Below are 26222 nucleotides of genomic sequence, written 5' to 3'. Positions count from 1 at the left end.
GAGTTGTTTACTAATGTATAAGCATTTATTCTTAAATTGATGTGTTGTTTTTCAAGCTTATGATGTCTTTAGGTAGCTGTTAATTTAGAATACTCTTTGGAAACTGCTTGCTAGAGCTTTTCAAACACACCAAGAGGCTACTAATATTTCCTCTGTTGAGTAAAAGTATAAATTGGGTAAGCTTTACTCAGTGATTCCTTGGCAGATGTTCCTAAATTACATGCATCTTCTTGAGAAAGCTTTGCACAGTTGACTGCCAGTCGGCTGGCCATCCTGACCAAGCTGAGTCTGCCTGATGATTTTCCATGCTGCTGTTCTAGGGATTTTAGTCTTTCAGTTGAAGAGGAGGCCACCAGACCACATCCCAAAGAAAACCAAGAAACACTTGGAAGGCAAGACACCCAAGGGAAAGGAGAGAGCTGACGGGTCTGGCTATGGCTCCGCCCTTCCTCCGGAGAAGCTGCCCTATTTAGTAGAGTTAAGCCCAGGTGAGAAAGATGGTCACACCAGCACATATTATTAATGTGCATTTTTAGCTGTAAATCTTTGTACTTTCTAATGCATCTTCAGGTAGTCTTCTGTTGGCCGACTTAACATTTTTAGCCTTTTTTTTTTTTTAAAAAAGGTAACTCATTAAGGTAACATTTATTTCTTTAAAAACTTAAGGTTATAAAATATGTATGTATTTACGTAAAAATGGTTCACATGGACAAAAATGAGTATTAAGAAACAAAATTTAACCAGTGTATAGACAGTTTTAAATTATTTTAATCGCTTAATTTTTTTTCCCAAGATAACTTTAGTAAAATAGTTAATCTACTAAAGTTGACAAATTGATATTTACCCCTTTTACGGGCAGATTTCATAAAGGTGTGTGTGTCTGTGTGTCGAACTGTTGTTTCTGATGCATGGACAATATCTAAAAAGAATATCTTTAAATTGTATATCTAAGAAACCCATCTTAGTAAGAGGAAGGCTATTTGATTTTAAAATAACAGACTATGTTTATTTTCCCAAGTCCTCTAAGTGTTTTGTTTGTAGAACTCTAATACGCCAAAGCTGTTGTTTCAAGTTAGCCATTGAGTAGAGAAATACGTGGGCGTTCTTAAAGAAGTGTTTTACACACACATTCCTAGGTGGAGTGTATGTTTGCACATATGTATGCTGTACATGACATTTATCGTTCAGTTAACATTACTTCATTCCTTATTTCATTATTAAATGCTGTTATGTGACCTGCATTATACAATACTGTGAAGATCAGAGTGTTGCACCCGCATCCCAAGCTGCATTGAAAGAAAGCCCGATTTAGTAATCACAAATTAGCAGAAAATTGAACCAGTTATGTGTATGATATATGGCTCCATGAACGTGAATTACATTTTTTATTCTTTGATTTTTGAGAGTTTATTTTTATTTACAAGGTTTCTTTAGTTTCTTACAGTTAGGTTATTGTAGTTAACTAATGATTAGATACGATATTTGTTGTCCAGCAGTCTCATGGTAGAGTAGGTTATATAAATACAGGAAGTGATGGTATCATTTTCATGCCACAGTTAGTGGCAGTGTGGCTTTAGGTAGTAGCTTTTATACTTACTTATACTTCAGGACTTTAAAAAAAATTAATTGATTAGCTATTTGTGAGGAATATATTGGTGTTGCTAACCTCAGTTCTCTGGGTGGAAAGTTTATTTAAATTTATATTATCTCACTGTAGTTTGGAAACACATCCCAGTATTGTTGTGTGTCTATAATGTGTGTGAGAGCATTGGTGTTTGGTTATCTGAGATAATGAATGGCAACTGTGAAGCAGTCATTAGTTTTTGAACTTAAAAATTTTTAGGCTCTTTTTCGGGTATTGGGTCTGCCCTTTAAAATTTTATATTAAATTCTAGAAACTAATGATTGTTCTCCAAATCCAAATTTTTGAGGATTTAAGAGTGTTAAGTCCTTGGAGAAATTGATAAATAGCAGCTGACAGAATAATTTTCAAATGAGTAATGGACAGTTGATTTGGTAGATAGCAGAGACAGGATGAGAATTCACTCATTGGCTTGTGCATTTGATGAATAGTTACTGACACGTGTTGTGTGTCAGATCTGGGCCTTGGAGGCAGAGCACCAAAACACATCAAAGCCCTTCACCTTGGGAAGTTCTCTTCTAGTGAGAATTGTTATTTTGACTGCTTCTTTCATACGTATAGTCTCTCAGGTAATCAAATATATAGAATATTTTTTTGTAGGTGTAGAGTAGATCACAGTTCTGTACTACTTTTCACCAAATACTGGCAACAGCATTTGTTACATGGTTATTAATACACTGCATTCCTCATGGCTCTCTGCTGCCTTCAGTCAGCATTCATTGATCCTTCTACTTTAGGCAAAGCAATGGATACAAAAGGATTAAGTTCGTTCCTGCCTTCAGGTAATTCACACAGCGGGAGGGAATCACACACAGTGCCATGTGATAAGTGACTCTGCCTCTAGTCCCGACTTCTCGTGAGCTCTGTGCTTATGGGATAGCTTAACTTGTTCCACACGTCTGAAGTTCAGGTCTGGTACCACTATTTTAGGAGTGACCTAAGGGTTAGTGGCAAGCCTGAATGCAACGCCAGGGTCTTCCCTGCACCAAAGCCATGTTCTTTCACTAAGTCATGATGTCATTTAGTCAGCATGCTGAATGAAATTGATCTCTTTGCCATTTATGAGAAAATAATATCCATCCATAATGATTTTTTATGAATGGATAAGTACTGTATTTCCCCTGGGCACATTGTCAGCCAAGCATTATATCCTCAATGCTGAAGTTCTGCTGGGTGTGGTTAGGAGTTTTTGAGATGTGGTCATGAGCTCAACATTGTCTTTTGGAGGAATGGGGAGCAAATATGTTATTTCATTCTTTGCTTTGGATTTGAATGTGTTCTTTAAACAGAAGAAATCAGCCCAGTGGGGTGGTAGCCCTTCATATGATTAACTCACTGTTGCTGTCCTGCTGCTTGGTGACTCACCTGTTGTCCTGTGGTTTCCCTTAACAGTCTGCACTGGTTTCTAAAACACTGACTGGGGCACTAGTATAGTCTTGTCCTCACAAAAGCTGATGGGTGAAGTGTACCTTTTCTTCCTTTGAAATGTGTCTCACTGAAGTTCACCCTCTGCGTCTCTTCTCCTCCTCCCCTATTCCGCGTGTTCTGCATGGTCTCTGTCCTGCTGATGCTGCCTTCACCTGGGTCCTGGCATGTGTCTTAATCCCAGGGAGAAGGAATCACTTTGCCTACTACAACTATCACACTTATGAAGGTAATGCTATGCTTACTACTACTTTTGTAACTAAAGCACTAACAGAACCTCATGGGCAAAATAGTGTTGAATGACCAAATATCTTATGTATCAGTTTTTTAGTTGATATAAATAAACTATTTTAAGAAATTTGATGTACTGTCATTTTATTTGTACCTAGTAAGTGTTCCATATCTAGAACTCATTTCATTTACTGGAAGCTTATTTTGTGTCTTTATTTTACCAGGTTCACCCTGGGAAGGAACTGAAAGCAAAAGCAGCACTGGTTGTGGAGGGATGCTGGGGAGTAAAGACAGAGTGCCGTTTCAAAGCACTGCTTGGGTGGTGCTCAGCCAGTCTGCCTCCCTTCATCTGTAGACCAGGAAAACTTTCTGGTAGCAGTGCTGTTACTGTCTGTTGTGGGGTTACTTAGACTTGCCCCTGCTCTTCAAGGTGCTCCAGATTTATGATCATTATCTATGGAGAAGAAAGAGGCTCCGGCACTTTGGGCAGAAATTGACTATTTGTAGAATACTCTTTGAGGAAGGGGAGAAAATTTGGGATTTTTGTTTTTGGCAACAGTTTTGTATGTTACTCCCTGTGAGGTAACTGTCCTTCTAATGAGGAGAGGGAATGGGCTGTTACACTCTCCCTTTCCTCCCCAGCTCAAACCAAACATCCCTTTATCCGCTAAATCCTGTGGCCACCATTTAGGTTCTTCAAAATCTGTAACAGCTTTAACTATGGTTTCCTGTTATTACTGTGAAGTAATAAGAAAAGAGAGCCTAGGAAGGATGTTTATTTCTAATCTATCTGTTGACAGATCACTATTACCATAGTGAAGTGAGGAAAAGGGAGAGACTGAGAAAGCAGCTTCTCTTTCTCCCTTTCTCTATTTTGAAATCTGTTGATGTAGAAAGGTGTGTGATGCCTCTTTATTGTCTCACAGGAGACCTGTCAGAAGCATTCAGAATTTGAAAGACTGTGGATGGGAATTTTTCTTTCATCTCTAAACACATTTTTAATGTTCTGTTTTTAACTTTGCATTGAAATGTTCTTGTTTCACACATGATTACTTATTTACTGCTTTTGCTTTCTTTGTGTCATTTCTCTGTGACTGTATTGCATTCAGTTTTCTTTATTTTTATATAAATATTCACTGCTGACACATCAAGTTTTCATTGATTGCTAACTATGGACCATATGTGGAGTGATCAGTGCCAGGGTAAAAAAGATTTTTTTATAAAACCTAGCCACCAGGGAGCTCAGAGATAAGGGAGATAAGTAGATGGAAATCATCATACAATACAGTTAGTGGTACAATTAATATAACAGAAATGGGGTGCTCCGGGAGTAGATAAGAGGGACACATTTCTTTACCAAGGGGGTTCGTTAGAACTGCCTTTGGTGGTTAAAACACACAAAATCGTAAACTGGAGGATTTGGACTCAGCAGGTTGGGAAGGGAACTAACTATGTCCAGGAAAAGCCCCAGATGATTTTAATGTCTTGTTCAGATCAGGACTTTATTGGAACAGTTAGAGTTGAAAATAAATGTTTCAACATGATGTGAAGCAGCACAGATGATGAATCAATTTTGTAATGGGTTTTAGGCATCAGTGTCTCTCAGGTACTTCAGTCTCATCTTACCTTCACTCGATGTCACAGATTATGGAGTATTTCAGAAATAGAAAATTTTGTCATTAGAATGTAACTTTGTATACCCTAAAATTAACATCAGTTCTAACAGAACTTGCATTTTTGTGGTGTCTTTTGTCTGTGAGAGTTTAGCGGCACCACTGCTGAGAGATTTTAGCAGTCTGAAACTCTGTGCACGTTCATACTCTCCAAATTGTTTAACCTGTGAAGCTCTCAAAGCTTACATTCCTAATCACAGTGACTAGAGATTTTTACAGGTGATGGAATCAGTGGGTTGGAAAGTTATAAGGCACTCATAAAGCAGATCAGGGAGACTCTTACTGGTTTGGCCTTTTCCTAAGCTTTGGTGGGTGATATGCTTGCCACACTAGACTGACTGCCATGGCTGTGGTGCAGGCTTAAGCTAAGCTCTGCAGTTGCATCATCATTCATGGGCTCTGGAAGGCACATTTTCTCATATGTCAACTCTGAAATCAGGATACCTTGTTTTTGGTTAAGATAATGAAGTGACATTGTCCTCATCTGGGATACAGTAGGTGAAGAATGAGAAAACATGTCTAGATGTACTGGGACTAGAGGGCTTTGGCAGAGCAGCTTCCTCCTCCTCCTCACCCCTTCCCTGTCGTGGAAACACATGCTCATATAAATTAAACATTCCAACAGTTCACAAAGGTATAAAATGACCCAAAAAAAAAAAGCCACAAAACCCAGTCTTCCTTTTACGCCAGCTCTGCTCCAGGGAGCTAACCGCTTTTACCTGTAATTCTTAATCAGTAATGGACGGAGTTATTTGGGGAGCTTTTTCAGAGGACACATGCTTAGGCCTCCTCCCCAGGGCTTTTGATCCAGGAGGTCTAGGGAGAGCCATGAGAATTGTACATTTAAAAACCTCCATCAGTGATTTAGCTGTGCCCCCAGCCTGTACTGTGTTGTGTGCCGTGAGGGCAGCAAGAATACTGCAGGAAAAGATCTGGTCCAAAGGGAAGGCCCGTGTGTCTTTGATGAGCTTCATTTTGCTAATACAGTTGCTCCTCAGAATCATTAACAAAAATCCAGGGCAGTGGTAGAGAAGACTTTATTTAATGTAATAAGAATGTGGTGGAATTAATGCCAGAAACTGATACATTTATTTCTTATTTTGAATTTTCTGTATCCAATTTGTTAAATTGTGTTACATAGTTTGGAGAATTCTTTGAAAAGAAATCCTGAGAAGTGAGAGCTGTAATGCCTGAGATAACTTTTTGTTTGTTTGAAATAACATGACAATAATATTAGACTTTGCAGATACAGTTGTCTTCCTTCTCTTCTTGCAGATGGTTCTGACTCTAGAGATAAGCCAAAGCTTTACCGCCTTCAGTTAAGTGTTACTGAAGTTGGTACAGAAAAATTGGATGACAGCTCTATCCAGGTACGTAGTCTGAGCTTCCTGCTGCAACTCTGACATTCCAGGAGGCATAACGTATTGTACAGAGCCTGCCACATAGTAGTGAAAGAAGGAATTAGAATTACAGACTACATTGTACTTAAATATAAATAATTTATCTATTCTGGGTCACTTTTCTCTGCTTCAGTGTGAAAACAGCAGAATGTGAGTTTATGTTCAAGCTCCACCTCTAGAAATTTGGGCTGGTGATGACAGTGCTCTGAAACTGCTTCCTTTTCTCTCAAAGATGGTGATGATAATTTTATAGGTCTATTTCAGGATTACAGGATGTAACTATGCAAAAGTGCTTATCACTGGGTCTGACACACATAGCGGTAAGCATTCGGTAAATTCTAATTAAATTTAGCTTAATACGGTTCTCAAGTACTTAAAACAGAGCTTAACACATCTTTGAATAAATGAAGTCAGGATTTGTCACTTCTTTGAAGTTGAATTCAGGCAAATCACCCTTGCTTTGTACTTACGTTCTCAGTTTGTAAGATGATAGGTTCAGATTGTTGATGTAATTTTCAGTTCTATCATTTCTTCTTTCTTAGCACAGCACTAAAAATGATAAAATAGATAGGAATCTTTAATCATAATCTGTATAGATTTGTCCATTAACCATCCAACAAATATTGGTTGAGATGACTGTATGTTTTTTTTTTGGAGACAGTCTCGCTCTGTCACCCGGCTGGAGTGCTGTGGCACGATCTCGACTCACTGTAACCTCTGACTTCCTGGTTTAAGCGATTCTCCTGCCTCAGCCTCCTGAGTAGCTGGGGTTACAGGCACGCACCACCACGCCTGGCTAATTTTTGTATTTTTAGTAGACGGGGTTTCACCATGTTGGCCAGGATAGTCTTGATCTCCTGACCTCATGATCCGTCCATCCCGGCCTCCCAAAGTGCTGGGATTACAGGCGTGAGCCACTGTGCCCGGCCGACTGTATGTCTTTTAATGCAAAGTTACAGTATGCCTTAAGTCACTGGATAATAAAAATAAAAGGTCTGATTGTTTTGACTTTTTTTTTTTTTGACAGTTTATTTTTATGCTATTGAGGGAAATCCACTTTAAAAGGCACTAAAAATCCAGATCTTATTAGGTTATATTTATCATAAAAGGGGTACTCACAGTTTTAAAACTCTGTGTTTAAATGCTGTGAGCTTTGTGATGGGAGTTTCTTTGGTTTCCTTCTGTTTCCAGTTGTTTGGCCCAGGAATTCAGCCCCATCACTGTGACCTCACCAACATGGATGGAGTGGTCACTGTGACGCCCAGAAGTATGGACGCAGAAACCTATGTGGAAGGCCAGCGTATCTCGGAAACCACCATGCTGCAGAGTGGCATGAAAGTGCAGTTTGGGGCATCCCATGTATTTAAGTTTGTGGACCCCACTCAGGATCATGCTCTTGCAAAAAGATCTGTGGATGGAGGCCTGATGGTTAAGGGCCCGAGACATAAACCTGGGTAACTAGATTAACCTTAAGATTTAAAATATTTTAATTATACTTAAAGTAATTCAGATTATTCATAGATAACTTGGCTTTTTATTTTTTGTTTCAATTTTTTAAAAAATATCAAAGAAGTTTGTGATTTCGGTTCGTTGTTAACTTGGGTTGGTTTTAGAGGAAAGAAGAAAGGTCTTGACTTTGTCTTAATTGGAAGTTCTCACTGGTTTTAAATTGTTTATATTTAAACTTTGGTTTTTTAGCCAACATACTAAAACAGTACCTTTTGTTTTGTGAAAAAAACATATTGTTCTTTGTAATTATTCAGTGTAACTAAGATTATAAAATTTTTTGAAATATTCTTTTCTGTGACTGATAATGAAACACATTAAGATCTCTTAAGGAATTCAGAATATTTTAGCTCCACCTAGTGCTTTTCTGAAGACTTGCATTATGGGCTTAGGGAAAACAGACAGCCTTTCTTAATGACTATCTAGTAAAATTTTTTTGTAGGTAGGGAATATGACTTCTCCTTTGGTTTTACTTTTTAAAACATACTGTTAAGCCACTTCATTATCTATTTTTCAGTCATGCTGCTTAAAACAACTGAAAACTCCCCTAGAGTGTAGGCTTTCTTCCTGAAGCACAAACATAAACCCACGTGGTCTTCCCTGCTTGGCCTTTCCCATTGTTTTGTTCCACGTGTGCCTTTGATTAGCCACCCAGACCTTACACGCTGGGCCACATATGACTATTTAGAATTAATGTCTTTCTCCAAGATGAATACTTGGTGGGTTATCACATATATTTATTTGTAAAGTTCACAGCTGAAGTGGGCGGATCACCTGAGGTTAGGAGTTTGAGACCAGCCTGGCCAACATGGTGAAACCCCGTCTCTACAAAAAATACAAAAATTAGCCGGGCGTGGTGGCGCGTGTCTGGAATCCCAGTTACTCGGGAGGCTGAGTGAGACAGGAGAGTCACTTGAACTCAGGAGGCGGAGGTGGCAGTGAGCCAGAATCGCGCTACTGCACTCCAGCCTGGGCAACAGAGTGAGACTTCATCTCAAAAAAAAAAAAAAAAGATCCTGGGAATATTGAGTATATACCAGCAAAGAAAGTTCATAAGGTGTTTTTTTAATTCTGTAAGTTCATGTGCTGAAAATAGAGCAATTTCTTAAAAATCTTTGAACATTTGGCCTCTTAGTTCTTCCTTGTGTATTAAAAAGAGACTCTGCCTGTCATTGGAATGTTATTAAGTCAGTGTGTTTCTTATTTTATCCCATCAGAATTGTTCAGGAGACAACTTTTGATTTGGGAGGAGATATTCATAGTGGGACAGCATTACCGACAAGCAAGGTAGGTAATTACGGATTACCTGATAGAAGTGTGCTTGCTATAGGACACCATGGATGAATACAGTAGTTTCCCCTTATTTGTGGGGGATGCATTCCAAGACCACCAGTCGATGCCTGGAACCATGAATAGTACAGAGCCCTATGGATACTATATTGTTTTCCTGTATGTGTGTACCTGTGATAAAGTTTAATTTGTGAAATAAGCACACTAAGACATTAACAACAACAACTAAAGATAAAATGAAACAATATCTATTATAACAATTTACTCAAATAAGACATATGTTAATTTGGTCTCTATCTCCTCTCTCAAAATATCTTATTGTATTGTACTCACCTGTTTTCGGACTGCAGCTTACCTCAGGTAACTGAACTGTAGAAAGTGAAACTGCAGATAAGGGGGACTCCTGTAAACTGGTAATATGTGCGCTTATAAAACACCTTTGTGAAAACAGACTTCACAGTGGCCCCAAATGTGGGTTGTCCTAATCTGCTGTGTTGTTTGTTAGTGATACATGAAAGAAAGAAAGCAGACCATTCTTTTCTCTAAAGCCAGGATGAAGCAGAGCCTCTGTGTGTGCTAGGCTTTCTCCTGCGTTGTTAGCCTGACTTAGTCAGAGCACCCTTAACATACTCCTGGTTTTATGAGACTCAATTCAGGTGCTAAATCCTGTTCATCAGTTAACCTCAGACACTTTGCTTCCATAATGACCCCTTGTCTCTGGAATAATCATTTCATTTCCTTTCTCATTTTCATTCTCTGTTGCTGGATAACAAACCACTCTAAAACATAGTGGCTAAACAGCAGCCATTTTATTTGTTTACCATTGTGCAATCTGGTTTGAGCTCACCTGGGCAGTTTGTTTACTGGTCTTGCTGGTGGTGACTGGTGTGACCACCTTTACCTAGGAGATCAGTTGATGGCCAGTGGCTGGAGTGCAGGGCCCACTGACCCTCTCTGTGCCATCTCACGTCCTCTCCATGGGACCGTTGGTCGCATTGGGGCAGCCAGAAGTCATAGTGTTGTGGTACCTCACAAGAACCACGGAGCTGCCAGGCCTTCTTGAATGTTAGGCCCAGAACTGACTCAACCCCGTTGCCTCCACCTTTCATTGGTTAAAGCAAATAGGGGCCCAGTCCAGATTCAGGAGGAAGGCACTACTCAAGGTGTGATTCACTGAATGCCATGTGCCACAAACTCCTGTGATCCTAGAGTGTTCTCATCAGAATCAAAACATGTTACAGTGTCTTCTCTTTCAGAAAACTCTTTATACCCCTTCAGTTTTGACCCCATTTTTCTACTCCTGTTTGCTACACAGCTTCTTGAAAAAAAAATTCATCTATGCTTGCTCCCTCTACTTCCAAACTCTTATGTTCTTTCCTCTGCTCCTGTTCATTCTTGCCCCTCCCTCCATAGGGACTGTCGATGTCAGGGAGACTGATGACCTCCCAAGTCCCAAATCTGGCACATATTTTGCCCTGTCATACTTGTTGCAGGAGTTTTTAGCTAGGCCACTACCACGTACTTGATGCACTTTCTTCTTTTGGCTTCTAGGGTATCACCCTCCTGTAAACTACCTAGTAGTGGTTTCTCCTTGGTTTGATTTGTTGGTACCTCTTCCTCTAATGCTTCACTCCTAAAGTTTGGAGGGCCAAGGTTTCAGAGGTATGACACCAATCTGTTCTCTTTCTGCATCTTTGTTAGGTGAGCTTACCCTGATGCCTGAGTTTAAATACCATCTAGTGTTGATTATCCACTGATGTGTACATTTGGTTCTAACCTCTCCAGACTCATCTCTCTCTCTCTCTTTTTTTTTCTTTCTGAGACAGAGTCCACTCTGTCTCCCAGGTTGGAGTGTAGTGGCATGATCTCAGCTCACTGCAACCATTGCCTCCCAGGTTCAAGCGATTCTCCTGCCTCAGCCTCCTGTGTAGCAGAGATTACAGGCACCCGCCACCATGCCTGGCTAATTCTTGTATTTTTAGTAGAGACGGGGTTTCACCATATTGTCCAGGCTGGTCTTGAACTCCTGAGCTCAGGTAGTCTGCCTGCCTAGGCCTCCCAAAATGCTAGGATTACAGGCATGAGCCACCACACCCAGCCCTGACTCATATCTCTAAAGATTTACTTGACATATCCACTTACATATCCTGTACATATTAAACCTCGCTAAAAGAAAACTAGATTTTCTTTCTTAACAAACTTTCCCTGATCCTTCCCCACCTTACAAGACGATACTATCATCCGCAGCGCAACAGAAACCTCTTCCCCTGTTCCCAGTTGGTCCTTTCCTTCTCTCAACCTCTGCGTGCAGGGGTTCGTTCCTCTGCCTCCTTGGCTTAGGCTGCAGCCATCATGTAGCAGGAGGTCCACACGGCCCCAAGAGCAGCCTCTTCCTTTCTACCCAGCGCACATTTAAAAAATGTAAATTAGATTTCTAGTTACTGTTCTGCTTTCGAAGCCCCTGGTGGCTTCTCACCCCATATATCAGTCTTCCCCTGGCTTGCTCAGCCCCTTATGCCCTGAGCCTGCCTCCCTCTCAGTGTGTCTCTGCTGCTCACTCAGGCCGCACAGGGCTTCCATTCTGTGCCCCTGCCTGCCTCTTTCCTCCTACTGGAAGGCCTTTCTTGTGCTAGTGGTTGTGCTTTTGTCCTTGCTTTTCACACTGTGGCCCCTTCTTGTCTCAGACCTCAGCTTAAAGCCACATTCCTGAACAGAGGTTGTCCCTGAGCATCCTGTCACTGTCACAACACCTGATGTAAGTTATTTATGTAGCCTTTATTACCATCCAATGCTTGCTCTGTTTGCTGACTGACTGTAGAATGTGAACTCTGCAAGGGGTGCTCCTGTTTCATACGTCATTGCTGTATTTCTATTGCACTTTTCTTAAAAAATGCCTGCTGTGTAGAAGACTCTTGGGAACCGTCTCATGAATAATTGAATGAGCCAAAGAGAACTGTCTTTATAAAAATTTTCGTTTCTTAAAAAAATGTGTAGTCCACAAAGAAGACTTGGTAAATAGAGGAAAAAAGTAGAAATGAAAATCCTTCATCCACAATTTATAGTTGACCTTTGGTAGTAACGTCGTGAGGGGTCCTTTTCTGAACTCCGGTATGTGTCTGTATGTTCATGTATGCATTTTAACACGATTGGGTATGTTTGTCTCCACACACATCTTTCTTCAGCTGTTACTCCGTGAGCATTTTTCAGTACTTAAAAGTCATTTAAAAAACACATGAAAACCATTCTGTAGTATGTAAGCACATAAACATGCTGTAACTTCTTTATCCATTGCCCTATTACTAGTCATTTATAATAGTTTAATAGTATAAATAGTATTGCCATCCATCGACCAGCAATTGTGTTTCTATAAATCTGTCTTATGGGCTGGATGTGGTGGCAGATTACAAGGTCAGGAGATCAAGACCATCCTGGCTAACACGGTGAAACCCCGTCTCTACTAAAAATACAAAGAACTAGCCAGGCATGATGGCGGGCCCCTGTAGTCCCAGCTACTCAGGAGGCTGAGGCAGGAGAATGGTGTGAACCTGAGAGGCGGAGCTTGCAGTGAGCCGAGATCGTGCCACTGCACTCCAGCCTGGGCGACCGAGCGAGACTCCATCTCAAAGGGGGAAAAAGAAAATCTCTCTTATGGAAGGATTCATTGTGTGTGAATATATGCGTATTTACAAGCACAATTGTCTTGTCGCTGTGTATGATGAACATTTTTAAAATTGATGTAATAAAGCATTGATTTAATGAAGTATGAGGAATAGACAACAAAATGTTATACAGCCATTACAAGTCTGTAATATAAAAATAAGTGATATTGTAAGATGTTTATAACGTCTGAAAAAGTGTTTTATCAAGAAGATTGTAAATGGGGATTACCCATTTATGGAAAATATGAAAAGCTAGAAAGATATGTACAGTACAGTAATAATCGCTAGGTGGTAAGAGAAACATAATTTTTTATGTACTACTTGTACTCAGTTTCTACACTAAGCAGATGTAATAAGAAATTTTACATGAAATTTTTTTCTACAGTGAATTTCATTATATAAAATTTTTTGTTTCCTGGTGATTTTCTTAATGTAGGTAACTCATCCTTTTGTCTGCCTACAAATTCCATACAAATGGTTAGAATTGTATACTTTTTAGAAGTATTTAAATGTACTGGATTGGGTTACCATATAATATGTGTTTTCCCCGGTGTTAAGGGCAAGAAACAAGCCAGTTTCTGTACTGAATTCATTAGGTATTGAGCTGTAAGGAGTAGGATTTCTAAATCTGTTCTGAAAAATAATAAACTTTAAAAAGACCCTGCCTCTTCATATTATACATATTTTCTTATCTCTTATCCTGATTTTAAAATAACTTGTTGGAATCGAATTACTATTAATGTACTTTTGGAAAAATCATTGTGTGTTTATACCAGCTTTACATGCCTGTGTTTTAAAGGCAACTCCTAGTGGGTACTCCCTGTGGACATAGTGTCCCCAGCATTGCTCTGTTATTTCCTGGTCTGTGTTCTTGCCTGCCCTGCTTGGCAGCCCCGTATCAGATCTCTGCTTGCGACACTGAGTGTCAGGCTTGGTTGGTCTGCGTGGGCTTCTAAACGCACTGTGCTTTCTCTCCATGTAGAGCACCACTAGGCTGGACAGCGACAGAGTATCATCTGCCTCTAGCACAGCTGAGCGGGGAATGGTGAAGCCGATGATCAGAGTAGAGCAGCAGCCAGATTATCGCAGGCAAGAAAGCAGGTAGGAAGTACATCATTTTTAAATGGTAAAAGTATTCCTAAAGAAGGGTTGGGATAAAGATTGTTGAATTTATAAAGGTTCAGCTGACATTTTTAGAATGTTAGCAATAATATTTTAAGGACATTTCCTTTCTTTGTTATTGAATTGAAAGAAATGCTTTACCAATAATTATATCCCTCACTTACATGCCACAGTGCTATCAAATTGAAATAAGAGGCACACTGAATTAAAATGTTGCCATTTAAAATTTACTACTTTAAAAACATAGAGAAAGGGAGTTTTTATAGGATTTTAATATTTGATGATTTTTATATCTAGAAAAATCTGGTCATTTCACCCATTTCTAAAAGAAATCTTCATCTGTTTAAAAATACGTAAGGCCAAAAATGATTATGAAACAGATTTTAAGAATTTAGATGCCATGTTATATCTTGTGCTCTGATGTGATGTGTCTCCCTGTGGAGATAGATTGAGGATGAATTATTTTTTTTTTTTTCTGACATTGTTCTTGCCTGATTTTTCTGGGCAGAGAACTGTCTTTTGTTATTTCCTTGTCTTATGATTTTTAACGTGTCACCTTAATCAGAATCCTATTTCCTTGTGACCTCTAGAATTATTTAAATGTTGCAGAGTAGTATCTTTGCGTTAAACATGGCAGATAAATAACAGATACTGACTAGTGGAACTAGCAGCATGATTTGGTGCTGATCACCTCTACCCCAGAGCTCCGTGGGAACTCAGACAGACATAGGGAAAGACTGCATGACTTTTGTGGCATCCTCATTATCAGCAGTGAAACTGGCAGCATTCCCCCTTTGGGGCTTTTCAGATAGTTTTTTGAAGAGGCCATTCTGTTTGCTTCAAAGATCCAGTCAGTGAGGCAGTTAGATGAGGCAGGCGACTTGCCCAGGGTCACCTATCAGTTCAGTTGCAGGTGATGAAGACAGTTCTTCAGTTTCACAACTTCCAGCAGAGGGCACTGGATATTGCAGGATTTTAATATCATTCACCACCGGTTATTACATATGCAGACTCATAAGAGAATCCCAGGTTTTAACTTTATTTTTATTGTGGATTTTTAGTTCTGATGCAAGATTTTTATTGACTATGTGAATTTTATTACATGTGATAATAAATAGTTTACTTTCTGTGTTTGTACTTGTTTTTGGTGGTGTATTATGGAGTAGGATGTTCAGAATGGTAAATTGGTATTGTTAAGGAATACCTCTATGTATTTATAAGGTGTGACTGAGAAGCATGAATCATAGTTCTTAGCTCATAAATATTTGAATGAGTAAATGAATTCACACGAGGGAGTGGATTGATTAGGATAATGCTTTTAGCATATGCAAAATTAGTGATTAGTAAATAATAGTGTCAAAATAGTCATATAATGGTTAATTGTATGTCAGAAATTATTTTTTACCATAAACACATAATTTAATTATTTTATAAGGTAAGATTAGTTTGCAGAGTTATTAAAGGCTTTATTTTAATTACAAAATATGTTGCTTTGTTGCTATTATAACAATGATGAAAACAGATGAGGCTTTTTGCCCCATTCTTTGTTTTTTGCATAGGCAGTGTTGTAATAAGCACTACTTAATTTAACTGATGTAGCCATGAAAAATTTAAATGTGTTTAAAATGCTAATATTAGTGAAGGAAAAAAACCCTTTTGAATGGAGGGGATGACTTTTAATTGTCACTAAATTTTTTTTTCTTTTATCAATGACAATTTAAACACTTTTTAAACCAGATTTGTTAGAATATAATTGGTAAAGTTTATTCAGGGTCACTTTATGAGATATGTAACTGCCTAGCTGCAATTTTAGATGTCTGTAAATACGGGAGTGTAAGGGAGATGTGTTAAAATAATTGATCATTTAAATTACATTGTTTATAGAAGCATTTTTCTTTTCCTTAATTGTTGAGTTAAATCATTAGATCATAAACTAAATAATCAACTCTGAAGCATACAATTTGATAAAAAGATTTGGAATTATATTTATTAGTAGTAAAATATTTGGTTATATTTTTATTATTTTATATAAATATATTCATTTTCTCTTTATTCATTTTTTTGGTGCATGGAGGTGAGGATGGAGGGAAGAGAATGGTTTGCTGTTGAAAAAAAATTAGCTAGTCTGTAAACTACTACAAATCTGTAATCATCATAAGTTCTTCTTTTTTGCTTTTGAAGGAAAGTTTTTTATTGTCTATATTAACTTATTTAATGAGTGGACCAGCAATTCCAAATACTTAATTGTGGCTGTTTATTACCAGTTGTCTAAGATGCACAGACACATTACTGCTGAAATGACTGTTAAGTCACTAATGAGTATTTCTCATTCAAATATCAAGATAACTTTTGACTTTCCATTTCACCAAATAAGATTTATTTGAGTAAGTACTGATCTCAGTTTAAGTCAATATTTAACTCAGTAGAGATGTTCGCCACAGTTTAAGTCATTGATATCCCCACAATTTAATTTTTAGTTAAGTTTGCAGAAAGGCAAAACACATGTTCCCTGACTCTTACTGTCAATTTAAATTTTCTTTTTCAGAGACATTTTTGAGAATTCTTCCTGATTATCTCTGATAAAGTTGAACTAAAATGATAAAGACATTGAAATGTTAAGGAAGCTAATCCCTTGACTATGTGTTTCGTTGGTTTTTGGTAAACATTGTATATAAAATACAGCGGGTCACAAACTTAGAGTAATAAGTAAATGACTTGAAGTTCTAATCCCATGGCTAAGTGAAAGAATAAGCTGAGCATTATTCATTGAGAAAAGAATAAATCTACAAAGATAAGGAAATCTAAACTGGATTTGTAATTTATTATCTTACACATTTTAAAGAGTCTGTGCCTAGCAATGTCTTTCAAAATTCTTTTGAACAGTGGTCACAACACAAGATTATATCTTACATTGTACTCTGGTGAACACACACACAAATGTATATTTAACTGAAAGAGTAGTTTCACAAAACAGCCTTCTGCCCTGCCAATGAGTGATGACACACTGTTTAGAGACTATTTTTATAGAGACAGAAATGAACCTAACTTTTGAATTAATGTGATCTGAATACCTGGAAATAGATAAACATTAGTACAATGCTGGTTTTTATAAATGTTCCAAATTATAGTTTTTTGTATTTATAATTTTTGACAGTTCCTTATTTGTGTAGTGTCAGGCTAAATGGTGGAAGGGACCTGGAATTTATGTGACCATAAGAAGAAATGTGAGTGAGTAGAACATCTCTTTTTAAGGCATGCATCACTGTAAGCATTGGAAAATGATGATAGTAATGGCTGAAGGAGACTTGCCATGGTCAACTTGTCTAATCCTGTGTCAGCAGAGAAAGACAAAGTCCAGGTCTTAGGAAGCTTTTCCCTTTCAGTATAAGAACTCCGTTTCAAGCTTGGCATGGTTAATATTTCTTTGTGTCACTTACTACTTTCTTTTCAGTGTTACCTGAGCCATAGCTGTAGCAGATGCAAGACAGACCGATCCCTGTACTAGACATGAAGTGTTCATTAATAATCCAGAATCACGTCAGATCTGCTGTCATGGCGGTGGCACATACTTCAAGGAACTAACCTTCTTAGAGGAGTCGTGATAAGATCACTCCCAATACATTATTTGATTAGGCTGCATCTGAAAGCAAGGGATATTTTATTATTTTACATTGGAAAGATTAGTATTTAGATTTAAAAAGTAGTTGCAGAAATCTACACAGGTTGTCAGTAATATTGTTAGCCATGTGACCTCATTTTAAGTGATGTCAGCTTTCTTCTTTTAGAACACAGGATGCTTCTGGGCCTGAACTGATACTGCCTGCAAGCATTGAATTCAGGGAAAGTTGTGAGTAATTTCAGATTTCTTTGTCAATGAATTATTTCTTGATCCATTTTGCTCCATCTGATTTTCACATTCATTTTTGTTCTTTTTTCCTTTTTTGTTTTTGAAATCTTTACACAGCTGAAGATTCATTTTTATCTGCCATTATAAATTATACTAATAGCTCTACAGTCCACTTTAAGTTGTCCCCTACATATGTATTATATATGGCATGCCGGTATGTATTGTCCAACCAGTACAGACCTGACATCAGCCCTACAGAGCGCACGCATAAAGTCATTGCAGTCGTCAACAAGATGGTGAGCATGATGGAGGGCGTCATCCAGGTACGTTCCAGCCGGCCAGCCATGCTCCTCTGGTGATTGTGGTTGTAATTGCTAAACCAGTGAACTCAGCTTCTTTAAGGGCTTCTGATTTGGTTACATGTTTGACTCTAAAGATTTTTTTCTAAAATAGAAGTTATATAAATATTATAGGAAAATATATAACTTTAAAGAGTTGAAAGGAAATGTAAGCTTTTTTCTGTTTTGTTTTCCCTGTAAACTTCAGCATAAGTGAAGGTAACTGTGTGTGCTAACACAATAATCATGAGAAAGGCCCTTCAGCTTGCAGTAATAGTTGTGAGAAAGTGCTGAGACTGTTGTGGGCTTTGTAGACTTTTTTCTGTAAATAATTTGTTGAGATGAAATTCATGTAATATTAACCACTTTGAAGTGAGCAGTTCAGTCGTGTTTAGTGCATTCACAGTGTTGTGCAACCACCGCCTCTGTCGGTTCCAAAACATCTCCATCACCTCAGAGTGATACCCCTTAAGTAGTTGCTGGTGTTTTTCTTTTTCCCCGTTCCCTGGTAACACCTTCTTAGACTTTTTAAAAATGGTTATCAAAAGTCACTTGCTCCTGTGTAATGAGCCTAGACGTTTGTAGTAATTGGGCTTTTTGATAGCACATGTATAGGTGTAATGGACATTGTAACATACTTCTCGCCTAAAATGAAATTCCATCATAAACCGGTTTTCAAAATTTCAGAAGATAAAGGTGTTTTGTTGATAGAATGGTTTGGCTCTTTTACGTACTTTCTGTCCCGATCTACAGCTGATAAAATTTTCATAGCAGTTTTTCATCTACAGATAATTTGAAGATTTAATCTTTAAAGTTCTTAAAAGTAAATGTACAGATTTTTTCAGTTTTTCTAAATCACTTGTCAATGTTGTTATTCAACTTAGTAAACTCTAATTATATAATGTTAATAACATAGATAGATTGGTTGCTTTTCTCCCGGCAGGATCATTTGAGGGAAACTAAGATCCTTTAGTTCCTTCAGAATTGTTTTCAAAGGCCAGAATTTTTCAAGAAATGTTTCTTTTATGTTTGAGTGATTAGCATGAATTTGATGGGGTTATGCTTCTTTTACCCAAGTTAGGAAATAGGTAAAAAAGAAAGTCATTTTATTTGGATACCATTTTGTTACTCTCATATCATTATTTTATAAACAAACATGGATTTCCTTTTCAGTTGTCATTCAAAGCCATTGTCTGTCTTCTATCATGTTTGGACTTACTAAACCTGTTTCAAATTGTGAGACACCTATCATAAAATTACCCTTGATAGCCTTTTCCCTTGATAGCCTTTTCCCTATTGATGTGAACTAGTCAGTGAAATCACCATTATCAAACAAGTCTTTTAAACTTCAGGTTTAGGTTTAGTATCCAATGGGAGGAATCTTAAAAGTAGTGGAAAAGAACTATGGTAGTGAATAATTTAAATTCTGTTTTCTAAAAAACAAAGAATTTACTCCCATTAATATAGGTATAAGTTATTTATACACTTTTAAATTCTCAGTCTTCTCAGCTTTTATTTTTATTGTTTCTTGGTCTTTCCGGTCTCTTCCATTCCTGCTAATTAATCTAGGGGAATGGACTTTCACCTTGTTAGATACCTTTAAGTAAGTAGTAAGCACGCCATATCATTGAAAGATGTTCACAAGTCCTTCCATTGTAAATCTTTTAAAGAGATCAATGTGTTCATGTGTTTTTATTGTAACATCACATTTATTGATAAACTCTAAAAATTCAGTTAGTTGTTGTGCCAGTGGTAAGAACATAAAACTAATCCTTTAGGTCGTATACTTCTAAAGGTACTTCAGAACCAAAAATGAAAATGTTACTTTGGGAATAACATAACTAAATGTCGTACCTTCATGTCGTACCTTCATATGAGTGTTTTGATTTTTTTAACTATCATGATTGTTTACAAGTTTCTTTCTCTCGTTCTGCTTGATTTCCCCTCGTCTGTTTTTCTCCAGGAAGTAGACCAGGTTGACCAGGTAGGACATCTGCTGGGAGCTGATCCTAGCTGTGTTGCTTAGCCAAGTTTCTCATGCTGCTCCCATGTCAAATACAGTAATACAACAGCTGGACTGAACAGCTCGTAACACTCATTCAGCAACTGAGACATGCAGTACTAAAACCCTTTTTGACTGTGCAACCTTTATTGGCATTTCATAATTTCTGCTTAATGCACTTCAGTGTGGATATGAAATGACAAAAGTTCTGTTTCTTCTCTTTATTATTTATCCTTGGTTCCTATTCTTTGGATCTCATCTGAGGTTGCCTGGCCTGCACATGTGGTCGGGAGAGGATGTGATAGATCAGTACTTGATACTGAGTTGCATGGTGTCCAAGCCAGTGACTACAAGTATCAGGGTGGCTGTGGGTAACCATGGATACATGTATGTATACTGCACAGATTACCAGATAATGCAGTCTACAATTTGGTGTTACATTATTTGATATCTCTATTTCTCCACTGATTCCATCTATAAATTGTAGCTAACCGAATTCATATGTCTATGTACATGAATCCTAAGAAATAGTTGCAGTGGTTATTTACTTCCCGTTGCTATGTATGCACCCAAATTATTTTGCAAATATCTGGTATCTGTGGTAAATACCTTGGTGAAATGGGAAGGTACTGGTCTATCTTCAGCAGCTTTTCAAGAGCCTTCCTTTATATTTTTATTACTTTTGTTTATTCCCTGTTGCTTATGGAAATGTGTTCTGTCTACAGAAACAGAAGAATATTGCAGGGGCACTTGCCTTCTGGATGGCAAATGCATCTGAACTTCTCAACTTCATTAAGCAAGACCGAGACCTTAGTCGGATCACACTGGATGCTCAAGATGTTTTAGCACATTTGGTTCAAATGGCATTTAAGTAAGGAACACATTTTTGAAGATGGTACTACTCTGTAAATAATTAAGTCATTTATTTTCTTACTCAGTTTTCCAAACTAATTTTAAGATTTATGTTTACCTTGATTGAAGATGAATATCAAGAAGCATACATTTTTGCAAAATGTATTAACTACATATAGTTATATACTTAATATAGTTATACTGAATTCAGTGAGCTATGTTTCAAGATTCCTAAGAGTAAAACTCATTTCTTTTCATGGAAAATATTTTAAAGAGTACAGATTGTTTCCCATGTGATAACATGTCTGACAGTAGCCGTCTGTCATGCTGAGATTACTGAAATTGTTTATGTCTTTTCAGGTACTTGGTTCACTGCCTTCAGTCAGAACTTAATAATTACATGCCAGCCTTTCTAGATGACCCTGAAGAGAACAGTCTGCAAAGACCAAAAATAGGTTAGGATGTTTTTTGACTCTCTCCCTCTGTCCCTCTCTTCCTTCACAAAATTTAGCATCATTTTAATGCTTAACATATGTAAGGGGAGGTATTTTTAAAATAAATGGGATGTCCTTTTGGGTTTGGCAATCTTTAATAAATTTTAACTACTATTTGTTTTGTTTACAGATAGTTCTCATTTTGGTGTGTTACACTGGCCGTATTCTTTAAAAAGTCTCTTAAGGCAAAATTATGATGTTAAGTGTAATTAGTTAATAACTATATGTAGTTTAAGATCATGTCACTGTTTCCTCTTGGAATGAAGTTGATACTTTTAAAGTGATTAAACAGCACTTACTACCATAGGTACCATTATCTGAATTTACTGCATATTCAAAGGGTTCTTCCTGGATGACATTTTGGTCCTCTTGTCCTCTCATCCTGTCTGGGCAGATGATGTGCTGCACACGCTCACAGGAGCCATGTCCTTGCTACGACGCTGCAGAGTCAATGCTGCCCTGACCATCCAGCTCTTCTCGCAGCTTTTCCACTTTATCAATATGTGGCTGTTCAATAGATTAGTGACTGACCCAGATTCAGGGCTGTGCTCCCATTACTGGGGCGCAATTATCCGTCAGCAGCTGGGCCATATTGAAGCCTGGGCTGAGAAGCAGGGGCTGGAGCTGGCTGCAGACTGTCATCTGAGCAGGATCGTGCAGGTGAGTGCTGGTGCCACTCCCCAGCTCATGTGCTTTATGGTAAAGGCATCTGATCTTTATAATGAGCAAGAGCTTCAATGCAGCAAAACCTCAGTACCCTCTTTTTGGGGTTTTTCATATGTACAAATAATGAAGTAGTGCTGTGTTAGTACCTGGGCTGCCATAACAAAGTACAGATATTTTTTCACTGTATTAATTGTATGCCATAATTGTTACTGTTAAGTACTTATGCCTGAATAAATTTAAGAAAATGATTGCTTATAGGTACATAAAAATTCAGAGTTAAAAATGGTGACACCAAGCAACCACAGATTGCTTACATGGTTTGTTTTCTGATAATTTAATGTACATAAACTTTGTTTCATGCACAAAGTTATTTAAATATTGTATGAAATTATCTTCAGGCTGTGTGTATAAGGTGTATATGAAACAAATTTCATATTTAGACTTGGGTCCCATTCCCAAAGATATCTCATATATGTCAATCTTCTAAAATTGGAAAAACTCTAAAATCTGAAACACTTCTGGTCCCAAGCATTTCAGGTAAGGGATACTGAACCTGTGTCAAAAACTGAGTGACTTAACAGTTGCTCCACAGCCCTGGAGGCCAGAAGTTGAAATCAGGATGTCAGCAGGGTTGGTTCTTTCTGGGGGCTCTGAGGAAAGGTTCTGTTTCAGGCCTCCCCCCAGCTTCTGGTGGTTTGCACGCAGTTGGCGTTCTTTGGCTTGTAGATGCATCATCCCAGTCCCTGCCGTTGTCTTTGTATGGCATTCTCCTTGTTTGCCTGTCTGTGTCCAAAAGACTGCTTTCTATAAGGACAGCCGACATTGGACCAGCTGATCTTGTTTTAACTTGATGATCCCCTGGAAAGATGCTGCCTTCAAAAAAGATAACACTCTGAGGTACTGAGGGTTAGCCCTGCAAATTTTTAGGAGACACAGTTCGACTCATAAGTGGTAACCAGCAGACTATAAATATCCTTAAAGGGTTCTTTATATTGAGATCAGTAAGGTGTATTTCAGAGCACTTTATAGTGAAAGATGAGTACCAATTCTAAAATGGATGAGAATTAACCCTCAAGAATACAAAGCCAAATCATATCCCAGTGGCTTAACCAGCTCTGAGGAAAGTTTTTAGATACGAAAAACTAGGAGGTGATGTTTTGCAATTAACGAATTGAGTCATCGATAGCTTAAAAACCTGGGACTTTTTTTAGTATTATGTACAATTTTTTTCCTCCATTTTTTAACCTTTTTTTTAAAAAGAGATTTAGTATAGAGGCTAGACAGCTCGTTATGAAAAGTCAGGACAATGAAACTATTCAAACACCGGTAATCGGTCATCTGAATGGTCAAGTAAATGTTTTGCTTTTGAAGAGAGTTTTTAAAATGCTTTACGAACATAATTAAATCTAATTATACATGCATGTCATAAAATTAAGAGGGCATCTAAAAAGATGCCCTTTAAAAGATAATGCTTTTAGTTCTATTTAATGTATATAGTTACTGTAAATGGAAGTCTGTTTCTTGAAGTCATTCTGCATTTCAAAGTTAAATTAGCAAGTTATATTTTTATAAATATTACATAAAGGATAATATTTATGGAATAACTTTACAAGTATGATATTTTGTGTCCTTTATTCTTTTACATAGGCAACAACTTTGCTTACCATGGATAAGTATGCACCTGATGACATTCCAAATATAAACAGCACCTGCTTTAAGTTAAATTCACTACAACTTCAAGCCTTATTACAGAACTATCACTGTGCACCTGATGAGCCTTTTATCCCAACGGTGAGTGGATGTTGCGTCATCGTCACACAGTGCGGGGCATGTTTGCACAGGGAAATTTGGATGAAAAAACAAAAGGAAATCTTATTTAATAAGTTGACTTATTTATTCTCATTTTACGAGATCATTTTCATGTTGTTGTCTGAGTTGAGTTCAATGAAAAAACAGAAACTACACTAAGTAGAAAGGGATTTTATTCAGGAAAGTAGGTTCTTGGGAAGTTATCAGAAGGACTAGAAGGGAGGAGGTTAGGAGGCTGCCCAGGACTGTTGAGTTCCAGTGCGCGTAGCCGCAACTGAGTGCTAGAGGGCGGGTTCCTCTGCCACAGGTCACCCCCTTACAGCCTGGCTGAAGTGAGAGGCTTGTCGCATCTCATCTGGAATGGAGCCAGGAGTTTTGGCATGCCTGCCTCTCAGTAGGAGGAACAGAGGGTGAGAAATAGTATCTACCACTGTTAGCTATTTTTAAAGAGAAATGCTGTAGACTTAAATATGAGTCATGAGAATTATATATGTGGATGGATGGATTGACCAACATTGAGTTTATGCCAACAAGACATGAACAAAACAGCCCCAAACTAGAAATCACCAAATCAAAAGTATAGCATATACATAAATCATGTCATAGTCACATAAAGAAATATGTGAGAAAGAATGAATTACAGTTACAACAGCTGGGATGAACATTATGACATAATGTGAAAAAAAAAGCAGCCCTGTGCAAAGTGCATAGAATACGCTTCCATCTATGTACACTTTAGGAACAATCAAAATCACGCTCTGGTGATAGAAGCCTGAAAACCATTTCATTCTTTTTGATGGAGAAGGAGGGGACAGTGAGAGGGAATGGCGTGGCTACTCAGGTGACGATGTTCCCTTTCTTGAACAGAAGTGAACCTGGTGGTTGAGCTGGTGTGTTCATTTTATTGATCTGTGCAGTTAGGATTTGTGAACTTTCCTTTATGTGGGTAATATATCAGTGAAACATTTTTAAATAAAAATCACCCATAAACCCACAATTCAGAAATAACCTCTGTATATTGATGTATTTCCAAACTGGCAAAAATACTGTATAGATATTTTATTCTGGTTTTTTGTATTTTACATTGTGTGGGCTTTTCCCTATATCATTAAACATTCTATACAAATATAGTTATTAACAACTGAAAATTAAACAATTGTACGAGGAAAAAAATGATTAGAAAAGAAAAACTTGTGATAGAACAGTTTCTTTTTATTTAAAGCTACAGGTTACTTAAAATTAATAATAAAAATCTTGGTTCATCTATAGAATGTGTGCAGCCCAGGGTTGTTGGCTTTAGAAAATGGATGATGGCTGTTCTGCTGGGATCTGTGCTCCCTCCTTAAGCCTGTGTCTGTCTGTGTCTGTTGTCTGTGAGATAAGCGGTGCTGCAGTGATCAGACAGATCAGACAGGCTTGGAATAGTTGTTGGTCATGTGCATCAGACAGTGAGCATCTCTTTTTAATTTTGCATTTGTTTTCCAAACAGGATCTTATAGAAAATGTAGTGGCTGTGGCTGAAAACACTGCGGATGAGCTGGCCCGCAGCGACGGAAGGGAAGTGCAGTTGGAGGAGGATCCTGACCTGCAGCTGCCGTTTCTTTTGCCAGAAGATGGTTATTCTTGTGATGTTGTCAGAAACATTCCAAATGGTTTACAAGAATTTTTAGACCCTCTGTGCCAGAGAGGTAAATTAGTCTCCATGCCTGAGTCTGAGCTACTCCCCAGGTTAAAGCGAGCATTTTATTCACCGTCCACCTCATAGGGTAGTCCACTTATGTGGGAGTGCACCCTCATGCTGTCTGGAGAAGTCCATGTTCCGCTGACTTGGAGAAATATTTCATGGTGATGTAAGGTCAGAAGTGTCGAGACAGCGCTAGGGGATGTTTTGTGACCCTGTAGTGAGCATCTGCTCTGCCCACTTGTTGTCATGGTTACATTTTCTGCCTGGGCTGATAACAAGGGACCTTTTTTTGTTCTCCCTTCTTGGTATTTTATAAGCATAGTAGGTTGATTCATTCTTTTAGCACTAAATTATAAACTTTGTTGGTACCAGCATAGCAATTAAGAGCAACACAATCTTTGGAAGCAGACTGCCTGCATTCTAAACCCAACTGTGTCACCTATAGGCTGCGCTGCCATTGGCAGGTGACTTTGGCACCTCAGTTTCTTTTCAGTGAGATGGGCATGTTGATAGTACCCAGCTAAGAGATTGTTGGGAGGACTGAATGGGTTCCTGTGGAGCATGCAGAACTCTAGCACAGAG

At 38.1% G+C, this 26222-nt stretch overlaps 1 protein-coding gene across 32 annotated transcripts in view; it reads left to right on the top strand.

The window, feature by feature from the left end:
• The window catches only part of AFDN (afadin, adherens junction formation factor), a 142212-nt gene that overhangs the window by 64895 nt on the left and 51095 nt on the right, over positions 1-26222 (top strand). For 21 of the 32 annotated variants that reach the window (XM_078001142.1, XM_078001140.1, XM_078001141.1 and 18 more), the window contains exons 8-20: positions 321-488; positions 6247-6341; positions 7563-7825; positions 9095-9164; positions 13809-13927; positions 17734-17795; positions 17913-18118; positions 20097-20117; positions 20861-21006; positions 21348-21442; positions 21876-22141; positions 23795-23938; positions 25446-25644. In XM_078001142.1, the coding sequence (XP_077857268.1) occupies positions 321-488; positions 6247-6341; positions 7563-7825; positions 9095-9164; positions 13809-13927; positions 17734-17795; positions 17913-18118; positions 20097-20117; positions 20861-21006; positions 21348-21442; positions 21876-22141; positions 23795-23938; positions 25446-25644 (1854 nt within the window). The remainder of the gene's footprint in view (positions 1-320; positions 489-6246; positions 6342-7562; positions 7826-9094; positions 9165-13808; positions 13928-17733; positions 17796-17912; positions 18119-20096; positions 20118-20860; positions 21007-21347; positions 21443-21875; positions 22142-23794; positions 23939-25445; positions 25645-26222) is intronic. The other 11 variants (XM_015137713.3, XM_078001152.1, XM_078001151.1 and 8 more) reach the window with 1 other exon arrangement.

This window comes from Macaca mulatta, chromosome 4, assembly GCF_049350105.2.
Source record: "Macaca mulatta isolate MMU2019108-1 chromosome 4, T2T-MMU8v2.0, whole genome shotgun sequence".
Lineage (NCBI taxonomy): Eukaryota > Metazoa > Chordata > Mammalia > Primates > Cercopithecidae > Macaca > Macaca mulatta.
Note: the sequence above shows the minus strand (reverse complement) of the source record. Positions and strands in the feature narration are given on the sequence as shown.